The sequence below is a fragment of the Trichosurus vulpecula genome, chromosome 3 (assembly GCF_011100635.1).
Source record: "Trichosurus vulpecula isolate mTriVul1 chromosome 3, mTriVul1.pri, whole genome shotgun sequence".
In the NCBI taxonomy this organism is placed as follows: Eukaryota; Metazoa; Chordata; class Mammalia; order Diprotodontia; family Phalangeridae; genus Trichosurus; species Trichosurus vulpecula.
Window position 1 is genome coordinate 392237667 of NC_050575.1, and position 14128 is coordinate 392251794.

The window sequence follows — 14128 nt, forward strand, 5'->3', positions numbered from 1 at the left end:
GTGGTTTCTACCCCTTGGTTTCCCGGTGCCTTTGATATTGTATGTGCTTGTTGAATACTTGCTGCATTTAATTGAATTACAGTCTCTTCACGTTTTCCATTTATTGGCTGTATCCTTCCTAATAGACTCGGCGTTTCTTGAGAGCAGGGACTCTGCTTTTTCCTTCATATTTGTGCTCCCAGTGATTAGCACACTGTCTTGTGCATAGTAAATACTTAAACATTTGATGAATTTAGTTGAATTTCAGAGAGGTACTTTTTGAGTCATGGAAAGTGTATGGACTTAGGAACAGAAGGTGGGGTCCTCATGCTAGCTCTGCCACCTTCTAGGCATGTGGTTTTGGAAAAGTCATTTTCTACCTCAGTTAATTCATCTTTAAAATGATGTATTCATCATTCGTTCATATGTTGTTATTAAGAGAATAATGTAACCTACCCTATAATCTTCACAGGGTCTTTTGTGGGAATCAATTGAGGTAATTTATATAAAGCAGTTTGTAGACCATAAAGTCAGCATTTATTAAGCACTTACTGTGTGCTCAGCACTGTGCTAAGGGCTGAAGATATAGGAAAGGCAGAAGATAAGTCCCTGCCCTCAAGAAGCTCTCAATCTAATGGAAGAGACAGCATGAAAACAGCTCTGTGCAGACAAGGTACATACAAGATAAATTGGAGATAATCAATAGAAGGAAGGCCCTTGCAATCAGGTTTCCCGTAGAAGGCAGGATTTTAGCTGGAACTTGAAGGAAACCAGGGAAGCCTGAAGGCAGCAATGAAATGGAGGAGACATCTAGGCGCGGGGAACAGCCAGAGAAAGTGCCCAGTCCAGTGATGGCTTTTCTTGTCTAAGGAGCAGCCAGGAGGCCAGTGCCACGGGATCACCGAGTGTTTGGTGTGAAGAATAGGAAGACTAGAAAGGGTGGAGGTGGAGGGTGGGGACAGGTTAGAAGAGGCTCTGAACAACAAACAGAGCATTTGTGTTTGGTCCTGGAGGTAATGGGGAGCCCCTGGGGTTTATTGAGATGGGAGGAGTGACATGGTCAGGCCTACACTTTAGGAAAGTCCCTTTGACAGCTGAGTGGAGGGTGGCCCCGAGTGTCGGGCAGACTCTCTTCTGGCTCTTGTAGGGCAGGAGGGAAGTGATGAGGACCTGCACCAAGGTGGGGGTGGGGGCAGCATCACCAGAGATGGGGGGGTATATACAAGAGATGTTAGGAAGGTATAACTGACAGGCCTTGGCAACAGATTGGATGTGGGCAGTGAGAGAGAGTGTCATTGAGCCTGGGTGACTTGGCTCCTTCACCACAGGTGAGTAAATATGGCGGTGCCCTCAGCAGTGATGAGAAAGTTTGGAAGAGGGGAGAGGCCTGGGGGAAGATGATGAGATTGATTTTGGACATGCTGAGTTTAAGACATCCATAGGGCATCCAGTTTGGGATGTCTAATAGGCAGTTGGAGATGTGAGTCTGGAGGTGCAGAGAGAGGTTAGGGCTGGATAAGTAGATTTGAGAATCGTTAACGTAGAGATGATAATAAACTGGGGCCAATGAAATTTCGCTAAGTGAAATGTTATAGAGGGGTAAGAGAAGAGGGCCCAGGACAGAGCCCAGGGGACACCCACCTTTGGCAGGGTTGAGCCAGATGAAGATGCAGCAAAGGGTACCGAGAAGGAGCCATTGCTGAGGCTGGAGGAGAATCAGACAAGAGCAGTGGGGAATGAAGGGAGAGGAAGAGATCAGCAGTGTTAGAGGTTGCAGAGAGGTCCAGAAGGATGAAAAGGGTCCATGGATTGGGCCATCATCAGTAACTTGGGAGAGGGCAGTGTCATCGAATGATGAAGTCAGAAGCCAGACTGTCCGAGAGTTAAAAAAGTGAGTGAGAGAAAGCAGGGCAGAGGTCACTGGGTGTAGATGGCCTTCTCAAGGAGTTTAGCCACAAAAGGGAAGAGAGAGAGAGGGATGGCAAGGATTGTAGACTTATTCTGTTGTGCAAATATTTGGGGGAAAAACTCACATACTGTGTCCCCAAGATAGCTTTTTAAACTTTACCTTGGAAATTTAAAGACACATTAGTGCCTTGCCTCTGTGACTATCTCTCCCCGCCTGTTCCTGTGGCTTGTTGGTAGGTACATAGCTGTCTGCATGTTGTCTACCCCGTGAGAGCGTGACCTCCTGGAGGGCAGGGAAGGGTTTTGCTTTTCTTTTTCTCCCCAGTGCTTAGCACAGTGCCTGGTGCTTAATATATGTTTGTTGAATTTTTTTTAAAAGACTTAGACATATTATGGAGGAGAAAAAAGTGTCCACTTACGAGTAAATAGTAAAAAGTGAAATTCCATGACTCCTTCAGGACTTTTTACATGAGTGCAAACTATGGTTTGCTGTTTGGTGTTTATACTGATAGTTCTCACTTTACATAAATTCACGTTGTGCAAATTTGACTTTACCTAAAGAATTCTGAAAACAATCTGCATTCCAAAAAAAACTCATGTTAATTTTACTATACAGTACTGTGCTCTGGCCACCCCCCCCCCCAAAAAAAAAACTACCAAAAAAAAAACCTCTCCAAGTGAAAGCAGAAGAATGGAGGAGAGATAGCCACTGCTGCTTGAGATCTCTAGGGCCAAGAGAAGAGACTTTTGCCCTGATCCACTCCTCCCCCCCAACTCCATCCCCTGGCCCCTCATGTCTCCCATCCTCTCCTGTCTGTGTCTGGCCCCCAAATGTCTGTCCCAACCTGTCCTTGTTTTTGGTTCCAGCCAGGGCCCTACATGGCTGGCCCCAGCCCTTGGGTCTTCCTCCTGCTCTTGCTTTTATCCCCAGCCCCCACATGTCCTCGAACCAGGTGGCAGTCCCCTCCCTCCATGGACTTGCAATCCCCTTCCTCCTCCTTTTCCTCCCTCCCACCTTTCCCCACGTCCACAGGCAAATTTGAATTATGTAAAAATTGCTTTATGTAGAGGTCCGTGGACCTGTCCATTTATGTAAAATGAGAACTGTCTGTAATCAGTAGCGATGATAGTAGTGGTTGCAGTAGCCCTGTTAGCAGTAGTGATATTCGTAGCAGTGATGGTAGTGGTAATAGTTTCTAACATTTATACAGTGCCTACTGTGTGCCGGGCACTGCTAAGCATTTTACATTTTTTATCTCATTCGATCCTCACGGACAACCCAGGGAGGTGGGTGCTATTATCATCATCCTCATTTTGCAGATAAGAAAACTGAAGCAAACAGATTAAGAGACTTGCCCAGCATTGCACAGCTATCAAATGTCTAGAGTTAGATTCCTGACTCCAAGCCCAGTACTCTGCCCCTTGTCCCCTGGATAGCCTGTCTTTAAGTTCATAATAAAAAATAATTTTTAAAAATGGGATTTAGTCTCTTAGATGGTCTATACTCCAAAATACCCCCATAGCAGTTGCTTTGCTCCTCTCTCTCAATAAAAATCCAAGGCACAGACAAATAGGGAGCTATGAGATAGTTGAAATGCAAATTAAAATTCTCAACTCCATTCGATATGCTGCTTCTGTTTCTTTAAGCTGTTCACAACCTGAATAACCCAATTACATTTTCCATTAACCCTGACATCGTCCTTTTGGAATTGAGTCTGACACTCAATCACTTTAGCTGCGGTGTTAATCAAAGCTGCTAATATCAGATACTTAAGACATCAGTAATGGGGAGTAAAAGTTGAATGTACCTGCAAGAACACCTTCCAGATAACTCAGCCTTCAGGGGAAAAAAAGGTCTCCCACCATCCTGCCGTAATTTAATTGGTTCTCCTCCGTCTCCCGTAGTTTCAGATATTTAGAGCTAGAAGGGCCTTTGAAGTCGTTTAGCCAATTGGCCCATTTTATAGGAGAGGAAACTGACACCCAGGGGAGTTTAGTGAGCTCAGTGGGGCAGCTCGATGACCCAGTGAACAAGAGCACCGGGCCTGGAGGCAGGAAGACCTGGGATCAAATCCAGCTTTAGACACTCGCTGTGTGACCCTGGGCAAGTCACTTAACCTCTGTTTGCCTCAGTTTCTTCATCTGTAAATTGGGGATACTAACAGCAGCTGCTTCCCCGGGCTGTTGTGAGGGCTGAATGGGATAATAATTTCAAAGTGCTTACACAGTGATTGGCACATAGTAGGTGTCATTATATAAATGCTTATTGCCTCCCCCCTCCTGCCCTCTTTCTCCAAAACACCACTTTTCCAATCTAACTAATAACCATCTCATTTCATTCACCACAGGGTAACAAAGAACCAAGGGTATATTTTGTTGGGTAATTACTGAGTGACTTCTGAATCAGGGCTGAAGGGAAAAGGAGAAAAGAATAAACATATTCTTTTTTAATGTTACTTATTTTTTAAAAAGAGGAAAAAAAGCATAGGGTGATGAAGTGGAGGCCAAGGGCCTTAGCAGGAGAATGCTGAAGTCAAATAAAGAAAATGGGATCAGAGAGAGAGTCACAAGTCTGATGGGTACGTAGTAAAAGGTACAAGAATTTGGGAGTTTGCTCTGTTGTGTGTGAAGTTTGCAAAACCAGGAATATTATTGAAATAATAAAGATTTGATGTCTTTTTTAAAAAAATAGCAGACTTAAGCATCAAGCAAACACACATCTTCAAAGACACCCCTAAGGACCAAAAAATTGTACTTAAAATTGAAAACTTAGGTTATTATTCCTTAATGCTAATGCCGTCCCTCTGAGACTACTCCCTGTCAACCCTGTCTGTATCATTTTTGTACATAGTTATTTGCATGTTGACTCTCCCCATTGGACCATAAGCTTTTTGAGAGCAGGGACTATCTTTTGCCTTCCTTTGTATCTTTGTGCTTAGCACAGGGCCTGGCACATAGTAGTCACTTAATAAGTGCCAGATTCACTGACATTATTTTTTAAATCATATTTTTCCAGTTAAATGAAAAAACAATTAACATACGCTTTTTAAAATTTTGAGTTCCAAATACTCTTCCTCCCTCCTCTTTTTGAGAAGGCAAGCAGTTTGATATATACCATATGTGCTATATGTACATGTATAGATACATGTACACTATTATTTAAAGGTTGTTTTAAATGTATAAATAATGTTCATTCCTCAGTACTCAGTTTCCAACTTTGAAACATTTACGACAGATAACTGAAACCCTAATACCTTAGGTAAAAAAACATAAAGAGAAGGTGTAATTCAGAGGAGCAAAGTAAATCTGCAGAGAGCACTGAGCAGCTTTTCCTAACCACTGGTCTGGGGGTGTCCATGACAGAATGGTACTCTGGCGATTTGGAGCCAGAGGCCCTCAGTTCAAATCATGGCCCTACACGTGTGACTTTGAGAAAGCTCGTACCCATCCTTGATAAAAGGAGAAGGCTGGATGCGATGATCTTTTCAGTTTTTTTCCACCTATAAATCCCATGTGACTTACTTTTCAAAAAGAGACTGATAGGGAAATGGAACAATTGGATGATGAGGGCTCTGTGACGGGTGCAGAGAGGAGCAGCTGATCATCCCGTTTGCTGTACTCCAGCTGGCTCTCTCATGATGAGGAATTGTCATCTTCGGGTGACCGCTGTGACTCTGCTGCTGAAAAGCTGGATGTGTGCACACCCTGTTTGATAGACAAGATGCAGCACCTGAGTGCAGCTTTTATTAATGAACGGTTGCTTGGAAACTAGGTCAGGATGGCAGCTTTGCTGCCTTTAGGTGATGGTTGCCTTGTTAATTGCAGAAAAATTCCCATTTAGTCAGAAAAGAATCTATCCATTATTTCCATTCTTCCTAGAGCTGCTAATTGGTAGGTAATCTTAAGTGTTGTGGGCTTTCACAGTATTTGCAGGGTCTCTAACAGCATGGGACGAGATTGCATTTCTGACAAGGAACACGTGTGCAGCGTGAGTTAACTGATAATCTTATAAACCTGTTCTCTCTGACTTGACTGGCTCCATTTTAGAAATAATGGTATCTTCACTAGATACTGTTTAGTTGACGGAAGCTATAATCTTCATTTGATGTCCGATTTGCTTGAAATTAAGTATAACCAAACTAACATTTAGAGGGAGGATCTCAGAGGATGACTTGTCCATTTAGCATGAAAGATTTTATCTATCTTGGTATCTTAACACTTTGGCCTAGTGAGGATCTTAGAATTAATTGGTCCAATCATCTCATTTTACAGAGGAGGAAATTTAGTCTCAGAGGCATTCAGTGACTTGCCCAAGGTCATACCAAATAGTAACTTTCTCTTTTGGGCTGGAACCCTGAGGGTCTTTTCCTCACAGTTTGATTTTTTTTTTTTTGAGTTTTGATTAAAGGGGCCATCCCTTGATTAACTTCTTAAAGAGGCCTATTCACTGAATGGGCGTTACCTCACTTAAAGTGAGAACCTGAAAACACCTTAGCTTGACAGGGCCAGGGTCTCCCAGTGCATCCTGGACCATCTCCAGTCATCCTGATGAATATCTGGCTGCTGGACCCAGATGGCTCTGGAGGAGAAAGTGAGGCTGGCGACCTTGCACAGCCCTCCCTCACTCAAATCAAAGTCACCTATATGTCATGTCATCCTCTCCCCAATGTCATGGTCCTCTCCCAGAATGGACAAGCACAAGGAAGGGCATAAAGATTCACATAGTACCTACTATGTTCCTTCGCTGTGCTGAGCACTTTTTGTAACTATTATCTCATTTGATCCTTGTGAGAGACATGCTAGTATTATTCCTGTTTTACAGCTGAGGAAACTGAGGCAAAGAGAAACAGGTGACTTATCCAGGGTCACACAGCTAGTACATGTTTGAGGTTAGATTTGAACTCAAGTCCTCCTGAATAGAGCTTTTTGCAAATGAGAAATTTAATGTACTATTCTTACTAATTGCAGTAGCATTTTTAAATCCCAGAGTAATGACATTAATAACTCATATTTGCATAGTACAAAGGGCTTTCCTCCTAATAGTCCTGTCAAGTATGGATAATAAATGAGTCCCATTTTACATCCCATTTTACAGGACAAAAATTAGAAGTAACTTGTCTAGCGCCTCATAACCCATAGCCTTTTTTTCTGCTACATCATGTTGACATCCCAAGTCTCTCATCTGTGGCTGAGAAGTTTCTATTTTTGATTGCTTTAGCAAAGAATTCCATTTTCTCCCCATTACCTCCCTTAGTCAGCCTTGGTGAATTTGGCTGAAAAATATCAATACATTTTTTTTTTGCACATGGTATATCTGTGACTGTGAAAACTACCATTTGGTTCCCAGATGTAGCTGCGATTTGTACAATCTGACATTATTTGCCATTTTGCCTTTCTGATTCTCGTTTTTCCCAATTTTTTTTCCCCTGTACAAAGATGACTAAAAACTGAATCCTCCAATCACTGGGGGTGTCACATGCCACATCATACTTCCACCCACTCAACTCCATTGCCATTTGCCATTTGGCATTCCACAGCTTTGGGGGAACTTTTCAAGATTTCAGGTTGTACATCAAATAGACGTCTTTCTTAATTGTATTATGCCCAAAGTAGAACTCATTAACTTTCCCTAAACCTTCCCTGCCCCTCCCCACTTTCCCTTTTCCTTTAGAGGGCAACACCATCCTCCCCTCCCTTAGATTCACAACCTAGGAGTTATCCCAGACTCACTCTCTCACCACCCTCCCCATATCCAAGCTGTTGCCAAGGTTTTCCGATTTCACCTTTGCAGCATCTCTCAAATATGCCCCATTCTCTCCTCTGACACTGTCCCCACCCTGGCACAGACGCTTATGACCTCACACCTGGACTATTACAATATGACTATTATAATAGCATGTGGTGCGGTGGGGCCTGCCTGCCCCAAGTCTCTCCCTACTTCAGTCTTTCTTCCTTTCAGCCACTAAAGGGATTTTCCTAAAACTCAAGTCCAACCATATCACCTCCCCCTTACTCAATAAATTCCAGTGGCTCCCTGTTACCTTTAGGATCAAAAATAAAATGCCCTGCTTGGCATTCAAAGTCCTTCATAACCTAGCTCCCCCCCCCCTTTTCAGTCTCCTTACACCTTACTCATCATGAACGCTTCCATCCAGTGACGCCAGCCTCCCGACTATTCCATGAACAGAACACTCCATCTCTCAGCTCTGGCACTCACGCGCTCACTGTCTTCCCTGAAGTCCCAGCTAAAATCCCATCTCGTATAGGAAGCCTTTACTACCTTAATTCTAGTGCCTATCCTTTGTTAATTGTTTCCTGCATGTAGCAGCTCAAGGGCCAGAATTGTGTTTTAGCTCTTTTTGGATCCCCAGAGGTTACTATGGTGCCTGGCACTTGAGTAGGTGCTTAATAAATGTTTATTGACTGATTGATAAGATCTGGAGGGCAGCTGTAGCTTCACTGTTTGGATGAGTGACTGCTCCTAACCTCTAGTGTGTTGTATGTGCCAGATTCCACAATTGTCACTTGTTCTTGGGTATCCCCAGCCTAGGATTCAAATCACAGTCTTATATAATAGCATCATCAAGGAACTTGCTAGGCTGAAAGAAGAATGTAAAATATTGGGAAATGACCAGTTTATACCAACCATGTCAGCATCACTCCAGAGTTCCAGAAGGATGTGAAAGAGTGGGAAAGTCAATCCTGTTTTGGGGGTTTTTCATTCCCTGAGGCAGAGAGAAGTTGATATATTCGTTCAGTTTACTGATCCTGCACTTTCTTTTTGAATAAGCCTGAAAGTAGCCTGAGGTAGAGTGATGGTTACAAGCTTTAAGAAGCTGATTCTGGAGGCCAGAGCCGAGCCTCCATTCGCAGCACCACGCATGGGCAGCTCTCCAGGCACTCCATAGCAGGAGTTCCCTCTTCTTACCTGGGTACAGTGGTCAAAGGAAAAGTACCTATTGTGGTTTGGGAAATCTGAAGGAGTTTTTCAAGGAATTTTATAAATTAACATTTTCAATTGGCAATTTCACTCTTTGGTAGGCATAGTAAAAAAAAAAAAATTAACAAAGTCAGCATTTTTATTTCTCTCCCAAGGTAAATTATCACCTAGCTTGCTCTGTATGAACAGACTAGTAGCTACTTCCAGAGATTCAGTAATTACTCCATGTTTTCCTTTTCCTTCCTCTCTTGTGTCAGCAGTCAACATTATGGTTCTCTACACACGCACACATACACATTCTTGTCTCTAGCAAGGCTAACCATTCTACACTATCACCTTGAGGCCATTTTGGATTTGGTTTTTGTTGGTGTTTTTTGGGAGGGTGCTATACTATAATGGAAGTAAGTGTCAAAAGATGATTTGTTAAAAAGTATTTTTCCAGTGACTTTTTAAAATCTTTAATAATAAATTTCTCCCAAAAAGTCTTCCTTGTTCCCTCACTGTGGCAGAGAGGGGACACTGGGTTCTTGAAGGCCCTGCCAGTGGCTTGAGAGGTCTGGAAGATTCTGACATGCTGGAAAGGCCTTCGGTATGACCCTGGCAACAGATTTTGTCTGTTTTATGAAGACCAGCCTCATTATGCACAAGGAGACCCGTCACCAGTTGGTTGGCCACTTGACAATGCATTCTCTAGCCATGGCAATCCGTGGAAAAAAGAAAACTACAACATAGCCTTTAGTTTCTTCTGGCCCCATTCCACTTCTGCAGGGAACGTGGAAGAGAGGGCTACAAGCGACATCGTTTTCAGACTCTGAACATAAATTCAGCTGTTGGTACTCTCCCCGTTAGAACCTTGTCCAAGGACGCACAAGTACCAGCAGCTCTTAACATCTGTCTGCATGCTCAGAGGTGACAGACCCACTTTCTCCCCCATCCCAACACTGTCACGGCAGGAACAGAAATTCTGAAGGTGATGAGCTCTTAGTAACGTCACAAAAATGAAAGGGATTATTACAGTTTAGCAGGCAGGAAATACCTTGTTACTGATATATTAGTCATTCCTGAATCAGCCATCTAGATAACAGTTAGACCACCAACTTATCAGAGCAAGATCAAAATTAACATAGGCTAAAATGCAGAATTAAAATGAGAAGAAGAAAAAATGTTTCATTAAAACAGTATCAACTCGACCTTTTAAAAAACTTGATTAAAAATAGAGTATGGAAGGCATAAAGGATAGCAACACTGATTTTTAACTGATATGAATTATTTATGATAATGAGGAAATGAGCCCAGCCTCAAGTCTGCCTCAGTCAGCAAATGTTTGACTTGTTTTGGTCAAGTTGTAAGTGAGCCATAGAAGTGACCGCAGCCTGACTTGTTGTCCTGAATCACTTAGTCACTGGTCACTTAGAATTCATTTGCCATTGTGTGGGAGTCTATGACATTTTTTTTATGGAGCCCCATATTTGAAAAGAATGAGGGCCACTAACATAGGCTGTATTTCTCTCTTTGTTTACATTGTCATAGGTTTGTGTTAAAGTCTCTGTTTTCATGATTTTCTCACACGCAGAAATGAAGCATTTTTGTTTCCCATCCCAGGTGTTGCCCTGCTGGCAGATGTCTATCCTGAGGAAATCCTTCCATCCCTGCTAGCACAGTATGGGAGTAGCCCCGGAAAGCACCCACCAGAGACCAGAATGAAAGTTGGAGAAGCATTGATGAGGATCGTCCGAGCTTTAGGTGAGCGTTGTGGATTTTTCAGTTTGGCAAAGAGTAATCTTGGCAGCCAGTGGTGTGTGGACAGCCCTTCGCTGACTCAGGTTTAGCCTTTCTGACAGATTCCGGTCATCAGAGCTCCCATGACACAGGTAGGCTCGGAGAGTGCTACTCTCTTGAAGCTGTGACCGTATATTTGGAGTGCTTGAAAATCAGCCACTTGGTTTGGAGTTAACTGGCAAGAGCTCAGGTCCTGGGTTTGTCACTTTCTAGGTGTGTGGCCTTGAGTAAATCATTTATCCACTTTGAATTTTATTTTTTCTGTGTAAAATGGGGCTGTGCTACTGGCCTTACAGGGTGACTGTAAGGATCAGCTGAGCTAAAGCATATGTGGGCCCTGTAGATCACAGGGAGAGGCAGCATGGAGTGGGAGGAGAGTTGACCAAAAGCCAATTGGGTTAAGTCCCACTTCTGAGACTCACTGGCTGGAGGATTCGGACCACTTAACCTCTCAGTGCCCCCAGGCAGCTCTCTTAGATGGTAAGTTACAAAGAAAGTATTGACTTATATTGGCGAAGGGAGTTTCCTTACGTGGGAGTTCCATATACCACTGAAATCACAGATCCAGTCCCTACCCTGTACACTGTAAAGCACTCTGGACTACCATTTTCTTTTGGTGGAGTACAAGATAACATCCAAAAAAAGTGCTAGCCAAAGGAGAGGTAATCTGTAGTAGGAGTGTAATAGATGTTAAGAGGGATCGCCAGTGGACAGCCTGCATTCTCCACTGGTGTCCTCTTACTGCTAAGGGAAATTAAGGAAGGCCCTGGGCACATTGAATGGACCCCCGTGTTGAACTTATAGATATGGTCATGAGTTGTACAAGATAGGCATATGTGGCTGAGTTACATTCTGCACTGTTGAAGGGAATGACATACAGCGATGAGATACCAGACCCATCTGAACTTTGGAATATCTTGAAAATGCTCTGTGAGACTCAGAGGAGACATTGTTACCTTGTAGCCACTCTGGTGTTTGTAGAGGCCTCGTGAAAGGGCAACAGAGTGGGCCTGTGCTGGGTAACCCCAGCTGTTCCCCACTCCCTTATATCAAGGCAGGATCCTTCGGCTCGGCTTTCTCCTCCATGGAAAGGCGAGGTCTTCTATAAGTTCTTCATGGCTGTGATGGCAATGTAGTGTAGTGAGCACGAGCCACAGTCAGAGTCCAAGAGAACTAGGAGTCCTGTGGGACACTTTGAGCTTTCAGGTCATCATCTTTAGAGGGGGGCGTGCCTCCCTAGCAGGATGGAATGGAACGAGAGCAGGTGGGGTTTAAAGCTCATTCAGACCTTCAAGTGCTCCCTGTCTATCACCACTCCTTCCTGAGTACCTGCCAGCAGCTCAGAGCCGGGCCAGAACATTAAGTTAATTTAAGAGGGGAATAAAAAAGCCCTGTGCTTGTTGCTGTTCGACCTTTATTATGTTCCTGGTTCCTACGCTGTTGTATTTCCCACCAGACTCCCACCTTTTTGCATTTCTCTGTCAGATTCTCTTTATACTTTAGTCCCTGGGTGGGGAACCTGGGGCCTCAAGGCCACATGTGGCCCTCTAGGTCTTCAAGTGCAGCCCTTTGACTGCCTTGCTGTCGTTGTTCACAGGGCTGGGATTTTATTGGTGGCTGTTGGGCTCTCTTTGCCAACATACATTTCAGCCTTTCATCAGCTTAGGAGATGGTCTTCAGGAGTTTCGATGGCCAAAACATTGCCAACCCTGTAACTAGTCTAATGATGAGCCTCTCCAGACTTAGTGAGGCAGATCTCTGGACTGTCCCATACTCAGAGTTTTTCCCCCACTTCCTAAGTTCGCCCTAAGTTCCTAAGCCTCCCAGGGCCTCAGGCTCACAACCTAGGTGCCATCCCCAGCTCCTCACTGTCTCTCACCTCCCCTATCCAATCTAGTGCCAAGTGCTATCAATCCTGCCTTCACAAAATCTTTCTCTCCTCTGACACTGCCACCCCTCATGCCTGGACTATTGCAATAGGCTGTTGGGGGAGGGGGGGTCTCTTCCCACTCCAATGCATTCTCCTTTCAGCCACCAAAGTGATTTTCCTAAAGTGCACATCCGACTGCCTTACTCACTAAACTCCAGGGCCTCCCTGTCACCTGCAGGAGCAAATAAGAAAGCCTCTTTGAACTCAGAGCCCCCCACCACCTGACCCAGGCCCCCTTTCTAGTTTTCGTACACTTTATTCCCTCTGACATGCTCAGCAATGCAGTGACACCGGCCTCCTTGAAATTCCTCCATCTCCAGACTCGGTGTTTTCTCTGGCTGTTCCCTTGCCTAGAATCCTCTCTCTCTCCTTATCTCTGCCTTCTGACTTTCCTGGCTTCCTGCAAGTCCCAGCTATAATCTGGCCTTCTACAAGAAGCCTTTCCCAGTCTCTCTTAGTGCTAAGGCCTTCCTTCTATTGATGATCTCCAGTTATATACCTTGTTTGTACACAGTTGTTTTCTTGATGTATCCTCCCCACGCGGACTTTTAGACCACAAGGACCTTTTTTTATGCCTTTTCTAGTATCCTTAGTACTGAGCAGATTGCCTAGCACATGGTGGGTGTTTGATCGATGCTTGTTGGCCTGTTCACTTGACTTGAATTGGCATAACCTTCAAAGACCTAGTCACCATCACAACAACTAAGCCACTGGAAGGCTTTAGTAGAGGCAGGCTCCCTAAAGTAATAAAGCCGGTTCCTTATTGTGAGTTATTATCAACCCAGGCTTATCTATAAAAGTTGCCGCGTTATGCACAGCCACCAAGGAAAGTTTGCTCTCGCTTCTCTAGTGTTGAGTTATGGCCCTGGGAGGCATTCCTCTGTGTTCAGCTGCTAGATGAAGCGCTGAGTATTTTGGTGTTCTGGAGCTTTGTGCCGACTCTGCTTCTCTTGTATTAGATCAAGTGAGGCATATGCTTCAGCAGCAAACGTTTTGGCCCAAATATTGACCCGTCCTCTTCCAAGTGCGGCTGTTGGCCTTCCAGTTCTTTCTGAGCCAGCAGACCCTGCATCTTCTTCTTAGGTGTGGTTCTCTCTGCCCTTCGCTGTTGTTTCATCACTCACATAATACCGAAGACTAAATTAGAAGCAATGATCTCAGCACCAATTTTAATAATTGACCTGTGAGCTGTAGTAAAACTTGTGAATTTTACTGCTTGCCCAGGAGAAAACTTTGGAAACACACAAATCCTCCTCCTCAACATTCCCCGCAGGTTGACCACACTGCGGTCGTTCATCCTCTCCTTCAGAAAGCATCTATTAAACACCCACATACCCATCCCTCTCCTTCACTGGACCTCCTCCTTCTCTACTTCTACCATCTCTTCAGTCAGGTTTAAGGTTCCAGTGTTTCCAGTCGCCCCTCTGACTGAAGACCACAATTCTCGGGCTCAGAGGGCAATTTAACAGGACATTTCAATTCTGGGAGCATTTAAGTACCTACCACTAAGTTCAGAGCTCTCCATTAGGCAGAGGGGAAGAAAAAAGATGGATTTCTGGGCTCCATGCCTCCCAGGCCCAGAAATAGCCTGA

At 44.2% G+C, this 14128-nt stretch overlaps 1 protein-coding gene across 2 annotated transcripts in view; it reads left to right on the forward strand.

Moving 5' to 3' along the window:
* The window catches only part of TANGO6 (transport and golgi organization 6 homolog), a 211290-nt gene that overhangs the window by 91897 nt on the left and 105265 nt on the right, over positions 1 to 14128 (forward strand). For both annotated transcript variants that reach the window (XM_036752788.1, XM_036752789.1), the window contains one exon: positions 10430 to 10570. In XM_036752788.1, the coding sequence (XP_036608683.1) occupies positions 10430 to 10570 (141 nt within the window). The remainder of the gene's footprint in view (positions 1 to 10429; positions 10571 to 14128) is intronic.